The sequence below is a fragment of the Cryptomeria japonica genome, chromosome 5 (assembly GCF_030272615.1).
Source record: "Cryptomeria japonica chromosome 5, Sugi_1.0, whole genome shotgun sequence".
Classification (NCBI taxonomy): Eukaryota; Viridiplantae; Streptophyta; class Pinopsida; order Cupressales; family Cupressaceae; genus Cryptomeria; species Cryptomeria japonica.
Window position 1 is genome coordinate 286,257,371 of NC_081409.1, and position 14,720 is coordinate 286,272,090.

General features: G+C 34.5%; 1 protein-coding gene across 1 annotated transcript; it reads right to left on the bottom strand.

The window, feature by feature from the left end:
* Positions 1-563: 563 nt before the first annotated feature.
* LOC131875881 (36.4 kDa proline-rich protein-like) lies at positions 564-965 on the bottom strand. The gene has a single exon (XM_059220588.1). The coding sequence runs from the start codon at positions 963-965 to the stop codon at positions 564-566; it is 402 nt and encodes a 133-aa protein (XP_059076571.1).
* Between the last annotated feature and the right edge of the window lie 13,755 nt (positions 966-14,720).

Sequence of the window (14,720 nt, forward strand, 5' to 3'; positions counted from 1 at the left end):
AACATAAGAATGAAATGAGTGAGTTTGAATTGTTTGCACCTAACTTAAAAGTAGATGTAAACAGAAAAGAAGATAGTTAAAAACCAAGTAGCTTTAATATCTAATTAAGTTATATCAACTTTTAAGAAACATTATATTTAGAAGAATAAACGATAAGGTTTTTTTTAGCAATAGAAATTGGCCTAAACCTAACCCCCTTATTTATGTAGCACTATATTGAGATCATATTCTACACTTTCTATTACTGTTATAGTATTTGAGTTATCTCCAGGAACCAAGGAATTCTTGACAATGAATTTTAATTTATTTATGATAATTAATTGAATAAATACGGGTTACATGTGAAAACCATATGACCACCTTATTGAAAAAATACATTTTGTTCTACACACATCTACTAATCATATTCAGCCATCCCTTCGTCTCCTAAGTCGAAGCCAATGACAATTACCAGACAAAACTAGCAGAAATACAGAATACACATACACAAATACTGAGTGAAATAAAATTCCATAACAAATCCAAATCTACGTGCTGGAAACAATGGCAATATGTAGCCATGTTTAACTAAGAGGTGGGCATTTAAATCCAGGAGGAGGGGTGAGGCCGCATTGAACAAAAAGCTCAAGAGCGATGGGAAGGATGATGTTCAGGTTTAGAACCTTAGCTCGAATTGTTGTACATAGACACAGTGCTGCCTCAATTTCTAAAACGCCTTGGAGAACAGGGCAGCATTTGTTCACAGCGGGATCTCCAATGGTAGCATTTACCAGCCCTCCCAGCACGTCCACACACGCTCCTAACTTCACTGCATTTAAAGGACAATTTCCTCCACTTGATGAACCTGGAGGCGGTGGAGGACTTTTTGTTTTGGGAGGTGGGGGACACCTTGATCCCATTACAGGACCCATGCTGTTTGCAATGCAAATCATAACCATCATAACTAATGCTGCTGTGTTTCTCATTTTGATCCTTGCTTACTGATCGTAATCAAAGAAGCAAATTGAAACCCAGGAAAACTGCTCCTTGTTTACAGTTGTAAGAGGAGGCTACTCGATAGGAATTTATAGTCCCGGGGTCTTAAATTTCAATCATGAAATATTGTGCACCCGTGAACAGTGGCGTAATCTAAATCTGTTCTACACGTGAGCCAGTGGTTAGCCACCCTTTATTTTTTCAGTTTAATATAAGAATGCCAGAAATAATGTTATACTATCTAACGTATTCTCTAACTTCAATGCCGAAAACCTAGCAAGTGGCACATGCTTACGCTCAATTTGGAGGCAACGTAAGAAATGCAATTTGTCTAATAGTAACAGTGAAAAGAATGATTTGAATATTTTCCACAAAGTTTAGAAACGTAAGAAAGATTTCTTGAACAGTAAATATACATGGACTGTAAACCAGACTATGTTTTCACCAGTTGTGTTAACCATAATGTTTTTTGTTTCAGCTTTACCAGGTTCTCATATTTTCAATTAATTTCTATTTGCCCATGGTAACCATTGTCGAACTTGAACGTGTTAGTCTATATACTACGATATAGAGGGATTCGCTTGGTTTTGGAGGAAATGTTGTTGACAAGAATCTCCATTTTCAACTCATTCCAGCTATGCGTAAATGTAGCGTCTTATTTTAATGTTTTATCTGGTTATTGGTATCGCTCCATTCCATATTATTATTAGGAATTAACAGATAACCTAAGTTTCTGTAATTTACTGTTTGCGATTCTATGTTAAGTAGTTGAGGTAGACATGGTACGGAGGTTCGTGGAATGTATATTACCGTACAGTCGGGCTGCAAATGGTTAGAGGAAAATGTCCAAGGCCGCTTTGAAATGTTAAACAGCCTTTAATATAGTGTTTGTCGTATGCCATAGTAAATTTTTACAATTAAGGAAAAATTTGGTGCAAAACCAAAAATAGGTCGCTACACATTGCTATATATTTGAGGGAGGTTAAAATAGTTTAGTTTCTCATTTTTTTCATCAATGCCTAAGGTGTCAATGGGAGGCTCTGCAACATCTATGTTATCATCATCTTTTTAATCTGCATTAGAGGGTTGAGTCTCACAAACAAGTTAAATAACAAGTTAAAATAAAGAAATATGTTAGAGTCTAATCGAGCACCAAACTCATGGCTAGGAGTTGAGGGAGAAGTATATTAGTTGTAAGAAAGTGGAAGCAATCCTTTGTCATATTGGTTCCCATCTCTTATCTTGAGAGGTTGATAAGCATGAGAATGTGCATCTTGTTCATAACAAGTACAATGACTACATCCTCTATGATGCCTATAAGATGAACTACCTTTGATAGGGGCACAAACAAGAGTGACTTTACCTAGGGTGCATAGGGCTGTAACTAATCCTCTAGATTTATAATCGAGACAACAAAATTTCTAATTACACATGATGGTAACTAATCAATGACTCCAAGAGGAAGCCTAAAGAAATTTCTTAAAAATATTTTGAAGGAACCCAATAAAGTAGTAAACATGATTATCTATCAACATCTTGTAGAGTCATAAATTGTAACCCCTTACAATTTTAGACTCTCGTCATAGTCCTTTTTGTTAGTCTACTTCCTTCTAGGTCATTTTCAACTTGTTTTGGTTTAGCACATCCAAACTATCATCATATGCTCATGACGTGACCTTATCTAATGTCCTAGGACTATGCACTCTACAACCACCTTGTTTTGTTTCTCTTTTAGCTGGACTATAGTGCCTAGTGTCCTAGTCTTAATCGACTATGGTGTCTAATGCACTAGTCCTAGTGGACTATGGCACTTAGCTTGTTAGTCCCTCCAAAAGGGAAAAATTTATAATATTTTAGAATACATGTTCCTCCCATTTATAATCCAAACACAATATTTTGATATGCCCATTGGAAGTCAACCTAAATTTAAAAATAATTTGATAACCCTATATAAAGGCATCATTTCTAATTCTTTTACAAATCTAGAAAATTCATTCACAAGCATTCTTAATTCCTCCAAGAGTAGATCTAAGTACAAGAAGTATCAAGCTATACCAAGTTATCATCGAGTATGTTTTAATGATGAATTTTGATATGAGTTATCAGGATATTGTGTCAACACTTGGAGGACTTATGTAAAGAGCATTGCATCACCACCATTATAAATTCAAAGGGATTATCTTGTGAATTAAACATTTCACTTCAGATTTAGCCTTTTCCCTTTAAGGACTAGGCTTTCCCTTTTAATAAACCATATTTGTAGTGGACTTTAATTCCTATCTGATATTTGAGCTAGGCAAACTCCTATACAACACAACATTTTTCATATTTTTTGTGTGCAGTTCTAGATTCAATATCCGAAAGTTACTCTATTATAAATTATAGACTATAACACACTTCTAGATTTTAAATAGGTGAAAACTCGTGGACTATGTTAATTAGCAAACCTATCCAACACCTTTTGGAAAATATTTAGGAGTATCTACATAATTTAGAATCTAATGTGTTAGCTGATAGAAACACTTTGAGGACTACGACTCCTAATAGATTGATTTAGCATTTTTAGTCTCAGATTAAATGGTTGCAAATTTCTCTTTGTGTCTTATTTAGAACTAGATATGTACTTATGTGTTGGAATTACATTTTTGTCTATGAATTTATGTTGAATATTATCAATTTTGTACCATTTTATCTAGTCATTTCATATTCATATCAAATTGTATGAAATAAAAAAGAAGAAATAATCATACACAACATTCAACCCTCCTTTGGGATTGAAGTTGAATCTTGGTGATTATTTCACCCAATGAAATTAATATTAATTTACAATCTTAGTTTATGTTGGGATACCACTTCCAATCATTTCATTTTAGTGAACCTTACTTTTTTTTCAATTGTATAACTTCTAATTTTCAATTTAAGATATGATTTTTTCATAAAAAAATTTAATCTACATATATTAGTTAAAATTTATGTTCCTTCATCATTATTTATTATTATGGCATATGCTATTGAGTATCTTATTTAATCATAAGTGCATTTCATGTATGCAATTATTTTTTGTTTGGTAAAATAGATTTTGAAGTGGCCCCAAAAACCTTTACAAGAAGATTTTATAGGGATCTAGAACCCACAAGCAAAACATTGTTAGAAGATCAACAAATACCAACAATAGCTAAACAACAACAAAATAAAAATATAGGAACATCGAAGATCTATCTATAGAAGAACAAGGCCAAAGCCACCAACAAACTTAACTCATGAAATCAACCACCATGGGTTTTAAGAAGGCTCCCATAACCCTAAGACAAACAACAAGAAGTAAAACAAAAGTTACACTTTGCCTACAATCAACAAAACAATAATAAATGAAACAAAGAAACTCTGATATTGCCATGTCTTTCAAACCAAGTCTCCACCACAATAGGATAGATTTGTAGAAGTCAAAAGAGAAACACCCTCAACATCTACCTTAATAAGATAAGAAAACGTTTCACCTGAGGAAGGGAAAGCACAACCCCCTTATAAAATCTTCCACCATTACTAATAGAACACTACCAATAGATATAGAAAAGCACATAACAACTCAACAACTTAGAACCAAGGGCAACCATAACCCCTGAATAGCATCTCCCAAGATATCTTGGAAACCATGTCTCCATCTCCATAGAAGACAACTCCACCGCAATAGAAGTATCTACCAGAATACAAACAAGGATAAGTTGAAATCCACCACATCCCAACACCACCCCTCCAATTCAAAAGGAGACATAGAGAAAAGAGACAAAAATAAGGGCAAAAGGATCCCCCAAGAAGTACAACCGAGCTAAAAGAAAAAAGGTTCCCAACCAAAAAACAAATGCCAACACATGCCCTTGAAAATCAGCAGCAATGAACCAACCAACATAAAGCATCAATACACCATACAAAAGAGAGAGAAAGCACTCACCCGCAAAGGGAAAAACCCAAACAATGAAACAAACCGCAATGCCAAAAGCCAAAAGAGAAGAGCAGGCCCCTCCTCTAGGAAGCCCATGCCACCACAACTTACCTTGCCAAAAACCAAGGTCACCTCCAAAATAAAGCTCCATGGATAGATGAGCAACCCAAAAATGAACCATGAAAGTGATACCCACAACCAGCGTCAAAAGAAATGGCATAGACAATAGAGAAACCCCAAAATAGGTAAAGGGCAGAAAAAGGAGCCCACCAACAAATAGAACCATAGCCTCAATAGGGCCCAAAAGGGAAAAACCATGCCAAACCCAATGTAGATCAGTGGCATTTGAAGCCGAAGCCACAACAAGATGCAAACTGCCATACTCAAAGAGAGGGAAAAAAATAGGGGTCGTTACAACACCACTACCGCTGAGATAAAAATTGTGGACCCGATGACCCCTACAAAATATTGTCACATGAAAGAGCCTTGAGACCAAACAATTGAGGCAACCAAACAGCCTTGCACATCGTTAGGATCATCTTCTTCACCCTCTCCAACCCTCCACAAATGAAACCCTGCCTACAAAGCTCCTGCTCCTTGCTCCCGCTCCCACTCATAGTTGTTGAATGTAATGCAGTTATTGATGTATGAATTTGTTATCTTCTTATGCTATTTGAATTTCAAGTTTTATCGAAGGCATTCATGACATTCCATTTTGTGATATTATAATAACTTATGTCTTCCTTTTATTCATAGCTATGTTAGAGATGAAAATTAATGAATTATATTTTTTCATCTCCTAAAGATCTTCCTATCCATAAGGACATTTAAGAGGAAGAGGATGATGACACTAAAAAATTCCTTTATGTTCTCCCTTCGAAGGATGAAGCATCAATGCATGCCTCTCTCCCAAAATTATCCTACCTATAGGGATAATTTGGTGAAAGAGGATGATATCATTGTGACTTTCCCTAGTGATATCTTACCTTGTATTAACTTCAATAAGATCCCTTCTAGAGATGAAAAATTGATGAGCAATGTTTGCCCTTCCCTCAAAATTTGTACTACTCTTGAAGATACTTTGGTAGAAAAATATGATATTACTAGAAATGCTAGCATTGATGTGTAAACAAAAAACAATAATCTGAGAGACCTAAAAATAAGATTATCTTTTCCCTACAAAATAGAGATAAAAAATAAATAAATAAAGTAAATATAGAGAAGAAAATATAAGTAATAAGAACCTACAAGTAGAAAATAATAGTTGGCCAAAAAATATTTTAAATAACACAAGACAACAATTGGATTGCAAAGGCATTGAAGTGTACAACAAAAACACTAACAATGTAAAGGCACTAATTTGTAATGCAAAATTACTAGATTGGGAAAAGAATTGATCTTGAATGAAAAGTGTTAATTCATAGTCAAAGGCATTAATGCATAGGGAAAAGTGATAATTTATAACCAGTAACAAAAATATTCAACAAAACGCCATTGATCCAGGACTCACTGGGTTTGCAAAAATGTAAGAGAAAAAAGGAAAGATAACATAATACAAATATAATGAAAACAAACATAAAAAAAGATTAAATGTTGAGATCTCGTCCCTTCATGATTGAGCTAAAGTAAGACACCCTTCTCACTTGACTTAATCTTAATTTAGTTAAATGTGGATTTATCTCCAAGAAGCATAAGCTTAATAATTCACTAACAAAAATATTGCACCATAAGGATGGTATGAATTCAAGTGATGATGGGTTAATAAGAAATACACCAATTTATAAGTTTTTGAATGAAGGAATGGAGGGTCAAGATCTTACAATGAAATGGATGGTTAGGATTTGAAGGAGAATTAGATAGCATAGCCTTGTGACAAGTGTGACAAGGTGGAGGCATATGAAAATGACAATTGGAATGGGAAAAACAGCAAGGTGTTCTCATACATATGTGACAATGTCTTAGGAAGAACAAGGAGATAATAAGTGGAAACAAAAGAGGTAAAATATAAGAGGTGTAGGATTGCAAAGGTGACAAATTGAAAAAATGGGAAAGTGTAGGGTGGCTCTATTAGGAAGATAATTCACATACATGTATGGGAAACCAAATAAATAATTGGTCAAAGGCTAAGCTAGAAGAGTGGAGGTGACATTTGCATGCAAGCATTTATGAAGTCTTGGAGGACACAAGTCACGTGACTAGAAGTTTGAGGATTTTGGAGAATTTGAATTTTAGGAAAATGTTAATGATGATTAGGAGATGAATTTGTTAATTAATCATCATGTTAATTAATTAGTTAGGATTACAAGGATTAATGTGGATGTGATTAATGTTGACTTTTAATTTGATTAATTGAATGTTATTGGGAATAGATTGAATGGAATTAATTGCACAATAATCAATTATAAAAAATATATAATCAATTTAATAAACTTTAATGAAATATCGAGAGAGACAAAATTGGAATAAATAATATAAAACGTCATTTAAACAATTCTTGTTGTCAAATTTGGGGTGTCTATAAAGTGTAACTACATCCTCAAGAATGTCAAAAGAAATGTCAAGAGATTTGTGAACTAGATATTTGTAGCTATATGACCTTGTAAAACAAATTTTTAAAAGTAGAATCTACTCAATATTTCTTGATTGATTACTCTAGCTTCCACCGTGAGAATGAAATGTGTGGGTTCGAATTGTTTACACCTAACTTAAAAGTAAAGGTAGATAGAAAATAATATAGTTAAAAACCAAGTAGCATTAATATCTAATTAAGTTATATCAACTTTTAAGAAACATTATATTTATATTCAGGTTGCAATAGAACTTGGCCTAAACCTAACCCCCTTATTTATGTAGCACTATATTGAGATCATATTCTACACTTTCTATTACTGTTATAGTATTTGAGTTATCTCCATGAACAAAGGAATTCTTGACAATGAATTTTAATTTATTTATGATAATTAATTGAATAAATACGGGTGACGTGAAAACCATATGACCACCTTATTGAAAAAATACATTTTGTTCTACGCGCATCTACTAATCATATTCAGCCATCCCTTCGTCTCCTAAGTCGAAGCCACTGACAATTACCAGACAAAACTAGCAGAAATACAGAATACACATACACAAATACTGAGTGAAATGAAATTCCATAACAAATCCAAATCTACGTGCTGGAAACAATGGCAATATGTAGCCATGTTTAACTAAGAGGTGGGCATTTAAATCCAGGAGGAGGGGTGAGGCCGCATTGAACAAAAAGCTCAAGAGCGATGGGAAGGATGATGTTCAGGTTCAGAACCTTAGCTCGAATAGTTGTACATAGACACAGTGCTGCCTCAATTTCCAAAACGCCTTGGAGAACAGGGCAGCATTTGTTCACAGCGGGATCTCCAATGGTAGCATTTACCAGCCCTCCTAGCACGTCCACACACGCTCCTAACTTCACTGCATTTAAAGGACAATTTCCTCCACTTGATGAACCTGGAGGCGGTGGAGGAGGAGGACTTTTTGTTTTGGGAGGTGGAGGACACCTTGATCCCATTACAGAACCCATGCTGTTTGCAATGCAAATCATAACCATCATAACTAATGCTGCATAGTTACTCATTTTGATCTTTGCTTAATGATCGTAATCAAATAAGCAAATCGAAACCCAGGAAAACTGCTCCTTGTTTACAGTGGTAAGAGGAGGCTACTCGATAGGAATTTATAGTCTCGGGGTCTTACATTTCAATCATGAAATTTTGTGCACCCGTGAGCAGTGGCGTAATCTGAAGCTGTGCTACATGTGAGCCAGTAGTTAGCCACCCTGTATTTTTTCAATTTAATATAAGAATGCCAGAAATAATGTAATAATGTTATACTATCTAACGTATTCGCTAACTTCAATGCCGAAAGCCTAGCAAGTGGCACATGGTTATTCTCGAACTTCAGCATGGTAGTCTATATACTCTGATATAGAGTGATTCGTTTGGTTTTGGAGGAAATGTTTTTGAGGATTGTTGCATTGCTGGCAACGAGAATCTCGAGTTTCAATTCATTCCAGCTATGGTGTAAATGTAGCTTCTTATTTAAATGTTTTATTCGGGTAATGGTGTGCGCTAGATTCCATATTAATATTAGGAATTAATAGACAACGTAAGTTTCTGTAAAATACTGTTTGCGATAATATGTAAAGTAGTTGAGGTAACCGTGGCACAAAGGTTCGTGGGAATGGATATTACCATGACAGTCGGGCTGCAAATTGTTAGAGGAATATCTACAACGCCATTTTGTAATGTGAAAAGCCTTTAATATAGTGTCTGTCATATGTCATAGTAAACTTTTAATGAAAATTTTCGTTTACAATTGGGAAAAAATTTGGAGCAAAACCAAAAATGGGCCGCTACAAATTGCTATATATTAGTAGGAGAATGAGAGAAGTTAAAAAATTTTGGCTTATACTAGAGTGTCAATGGGAGGCTCTGCACCATATATGTTATCCTCTTTTTAATATGTATTAGGAAGTTGAGTCCCACAAACAAGTTATAGCAAAAAAAAAATCCAAACTCATTGTTAGGAGTCTAGGTAGAAGCAGAGTGGTTGTAAGAAAGTTGAAATAATCTCTTGTGAGATTGGTTCCCATCTCTTGTAATGAGAGGTTGATAAACATGAGAATGTGCATCTTGTTCACAATAAGTAGAATGAGTACATTGACACTCATGAGATGAACCACCTTTGGTCGAGGCACAAGCAAGAGTGACTTTATTTAGGGTGTATAGATCACTAACTTAATGATAAAAAAAAATGCTTAAACACATGCCACCTTTAGTACTACCTTGTGAAATTACACTTGGATATACATAAATACATTACAACAAACTATTGACTTTTCATAAAGTGATAAACTAGAATCACTTGAACTTTTAGAGTCGAAAGAAAGAAATTGTCCTTCCATATGTTAGAAAAAAAATTAAACCTTAATGCATGCCAAACTAAGGTCTATTTGGTGGGAATTCTAGACAAATCTTCACAAACAACCATATATCATGAAAATCATTTAGGCCGAAAGGTTTTAAGAAATTATGAGTGTAAAGCCCATGTAGTTTGAGCTTAGGCACAAAGCTGAGAAACAAGATCTAGGGTTTCTTGAAGGCAAATAAAATAGACATTGGGGATCCTTGATTCTAATACGCGTTAATCCAAAAACTGCTCGAGAGCCTCCGAAAAGAATACACTAGGAAAAATTAGGAAGATTGAACTCTAGAATAGTAGACCAAACATTTTAAAACCAAGACTTTAAAGAACTCAAGAAGAACTGTAAAAACTATCTTAGGTTTAATAGGGGAAGACCATAAATAAATTTTAAGTGAGTAAGGAGTATTACTTGCAAGTTTTAAAGATAAAATAGTGTGTCAAGATAACATTTCTAATTATAAACAAAAGACTCTAAACTCTTGAATTATATCTACATGCAAGAGTGAATAACAACCTAGTAACTTCTAAACTCCTTGTTGGATATTTCAAAATTATCTTTGGCTTTAAGTGAAGTTACCAAATTCTAGTCCTTTTAAAAAAGATCCAAAAGGATTTTAATTCCTTTCTTATAGAAACCTTAAATCATTGACCCATTGATTCCTTGCTACATGACAAGTTTGAATACATATCAGAGGAGGTCACTATATAGATGATTGATTAAATACAAAGCCATGTGAAAGTTACATTTGCATCTTAGACAAACTAGTGCTGAGTGTCTTCTCTAACTCTTTGAACTCTTCTCATCACAAAATTTCATGAATATAAGTGTTTCCTCCTAATAAAAAAGAGCTAGGATTTAATCATTTAATAAGTTTTCCTCTCATAAGGGATGCCTATAGAGATGCAATGCAGCATCAAAAATTTTAAGACATCATTCCCTTGAAGAGGAGGGGCAATCAATATGGCACACAATGTTAATCCTTATCATTGCATGAAAGTTGAGCCAAATCCTCTATATTTATTAGGGAGACAACAAAAATCCTAAGACACATGAGGGGAACCAATCTATCAGTCTAAGAGGAGGACTACTAAAATTCCTTTAAAACTTTTTAAAGGAACCCAATAAAGTAGTAAACACAAGTAACCATCAATATCTTGTAGTGTCATAAATTGTAACCCTTAAAATTTCACACTCACTTTTTAGCCCTTGCTTTAGTTTACCTCATTTTGGGTCATTTCTAGCCTATTTCAGCCTTATCACATTCAAACTATCAACCTTTTCTCATGAGTTGACCTAATCCAATGTCCTAGGTCTACACACTCTACAACCACCTTAGTTTGGTCCTCTTCTAGTTGGAGTATAGCAGGTAATGTCCTAGTTCTAGTGGACTATAGCACCTACCACCTTAGTGGCTCCAAAAGGGACCAAATTTTGAATATTTTGGACTACTTGTTCCTCCCATTTGTGTTCCAATTGTGGTATTTTGATATGGTCATTGGAAATCAGCCTAAACATAAAAATAACATGATAACCCTATATAAAGGCATCATTTCTAATTCATCTACACAAATAGCAATTTCATTCACAAGCATTCGTAATTTCATAAAGAGTAGATCTAAGTACAAGGAGCCACAAACTACAACAAGCTATCATAAAGTATGTTTTCATGATGGCATTTATTAAGAGGCTTCATGTCATTGTATCAATACTTGGAGGACTTATCTAAAGAGCATTGCATAACCACAATTATCAATTGAAAGGTATAATCTTGTTTTTTAAGAATTTCACTTCAAATTTAGCCCAGTCCCTACCAAGGGTAAGCTCTCCTTTCTAATAAAGCATATCTATAGTGGAGGCTAATTCATACCTAGCATTTGAGTTAGGAAAACTCTTATACAATACAATATTTTTCCTCTTTTTTGTTTGTAGGTAATAGACTTGATAGCCAAACGTTATGGGATTCCAGAAAGTAGACTATGACATAGTTCTTAATTTTGAATAGGCAAAAACTAATGGACTATGTCAATTTGCACACCTATCCAACACTTTTTGGAAAAATTTAATGTCAAACAAGCAATATAGAATACAAGATTTAATTATTCCAAAAAAAAAAGGTACATCAAATTCTTCTCATGTCTCATGTTTAAGGAATGTTAGATTGATCAAAACATCCTTACACATGCAATTCTACCTAAGCTATATGAACATAGATGAACAATATTGAATCTTGTGTAGTTCTCTAAATATATAAAAATAAATTGAGGACTGGAAGAGTTTTAGAGTACCTAATTAACTAGAATAGTGTCCTTGTTGAAGATTCTACAAGGGAAAATTAAGATTTTGTGTAGAAGCATACCAATTTGAATGCTAACATGAAGATAATACTTGTGTGAAAAGGTCCCTCTATGCCTTTAATATATAATGATTGTATAGATATTTGTATCAACCTCTAGCTAGCATAAACCTTAATTAAGTAATTTTATCATATATTTAATATTATATAGGTACTTAATTCATCTTGGAGAGCATCAATGACATAAATATGGTTTATATAACATGTAGAAGCTTGTTTCAATTAATTAAAAGTAGGTTAGGCAAGTACCATTACATATTTGCAGAAAAGAGCTACCTAGGGCACATGAGAGATACACACCTAGTTAAAGACAAAGCACCAAAAAATACCAAGGAACCAACAAAAACAAACTAGGTCCAAAATTAGAACTAGCAAAAAGACATCACTAAAAACTAGCCAACTACCAAAGACACCAAGAGATGGTTTACTGGGGGAAGGCATTACCCTCTTGACAATATTTACATAGACCTAAGACTTTATTAGAGAAATAGTTTTTCTTTGCTAGAATCCTTAACAAAGTTTAGAGTACCAAAGTCTCAAGTGTCTTTAACCATAGAGGTGAGGGGATAGAGCCATTGAAAACAAGGTAGGACTGAGATGGGGGGAGTGAATCAGTCTAAACCAAATTAATACTACACATAAACAACTAATCAACAACACCAAACCAACACATCAATACCAAGATTTTCTACTTGGAAAACCCATGTAGGGAAAAACCATGGTGAGAACCTACCCAAAATATATATCCACTATGTATATCATATTACAATGAAAGAGCTCACTGCTTCAGACTTGCAGACCAAGGCTAACTACTCTTGGAGAAAGATACAAAAATGACTTGCAAACATGTTGCTAACTACAACAGGGTAGGATACAATAAATTTATCTAGAAAGAATGATCTCCTGATCATGAAGTTGTCTTTTAACTTTGCATCAAGCAACCAACAACAACACGTACAACTTAGACCTCATCTATCCACACGCTATCCCATACCTCTGCCACAGTCTCAAACACCTTTCATATCATTCAAACACAACTCTTCTTCTCTTCTCTTCACTGATTTTTTCTCTTTATATCCACACTACACTCTCTTCTATGCTCCACTACAACTCAATCACATACATTCTTTTATATACGGGATAGATCATCAAAACTAGAACCATGTCGGCCTAAAACAAAAATACACCTTCTGGACCAAAACACACACACACACACACACACACACACACTGATCCACTCCAAGAGAAAGAGGGGACCAAAAAATATCTTCCTAAGTTCAATCTATCAATCTAGAAATACTGAAACATAAACCACAACATTCTAACATGTAACGTGTCCACATAGATAATTAACTAGCCAAAAACATATTCTCCAATGCAAATTGCTCTTATTCAGATCTCCACATGCTATGGTGAGATCCATGACAAATCAAATTACCTTCCACAAAACATATCTAGACCAAAAGGGTAGGATTAACACAAAATATCACAACTAGCAATGAAATATACTTCAACATCTAGAGAACACAAAGATATTTTTGGACCACAAAACTAACATATTCACGAAGAAGATAACAACACCAAGCAACATCAGTAACACTTCACAATGGTGAACACTTTTAAAACAACCAATAGAATAACTGCAACACTAATAGAGAAAGATATCTCTGCGCCAAAGACATTCTAGACTAACAACTATCCGAAACAAGAAGTTTGACATCAATGACAACCAAAACAACACATACTTCCAACAAGAGCATGTCTCTTGCAGTTGTCTTTTCTACAATCAATTTACTCCTAAATAGATTTTAGGGAAGCTGAATTCTTTAGGACCATTTCTTGGCTTCTCTTAGACATTTCCTCAATCTTACTCTTAAGGATCTCCTAGCTTTCCTTCAACTCCATAAAAACTTTATTTTCATTTCTTTGAGAAACCTTCTCGCTCAGATCTTTTAGAATTCCTCCAAATTTATCCTAATTCTCTAATTTACTAGCCACATCACTCATAGCTTCCCAGGCTCGTTCATCCTTCTCCTCCATGATCCATTTGTTTTCCTTAGCGTTGGCCTTGGCCACAACCTCCAATCCACTAATCTTCTTGATAGCCACATTGAACTGTGATAAAAGATATTAATCACAAAATTCTCCTCCAACTTCAAAACATTCAATTCTAAGTTAGGAGGGCCATCCTTGGTGCTGGGAATATCCTAATTAGGGGATTGGGGCAACCTCCTTAGAAGACACAGGGGACTAGTCTAATTCTAAATCATAGGACGACTCAGAATCATCAAATATATCTTCTTCATCCAATTCCAACACCTCCAAATATATAGGAGGTATATTAGGGGATACCTTTTGTTTGGATTCTATGAGATGGTTAAAGTAGGAAAGGACAAGCTTAGGTTTAGAACTAGCCATGGGATTGGGTTTCACCATGGGGGCCCTAAAAAGCTTAACAAATAAATTTAGGTCTAACGAGGGGGTGGGAG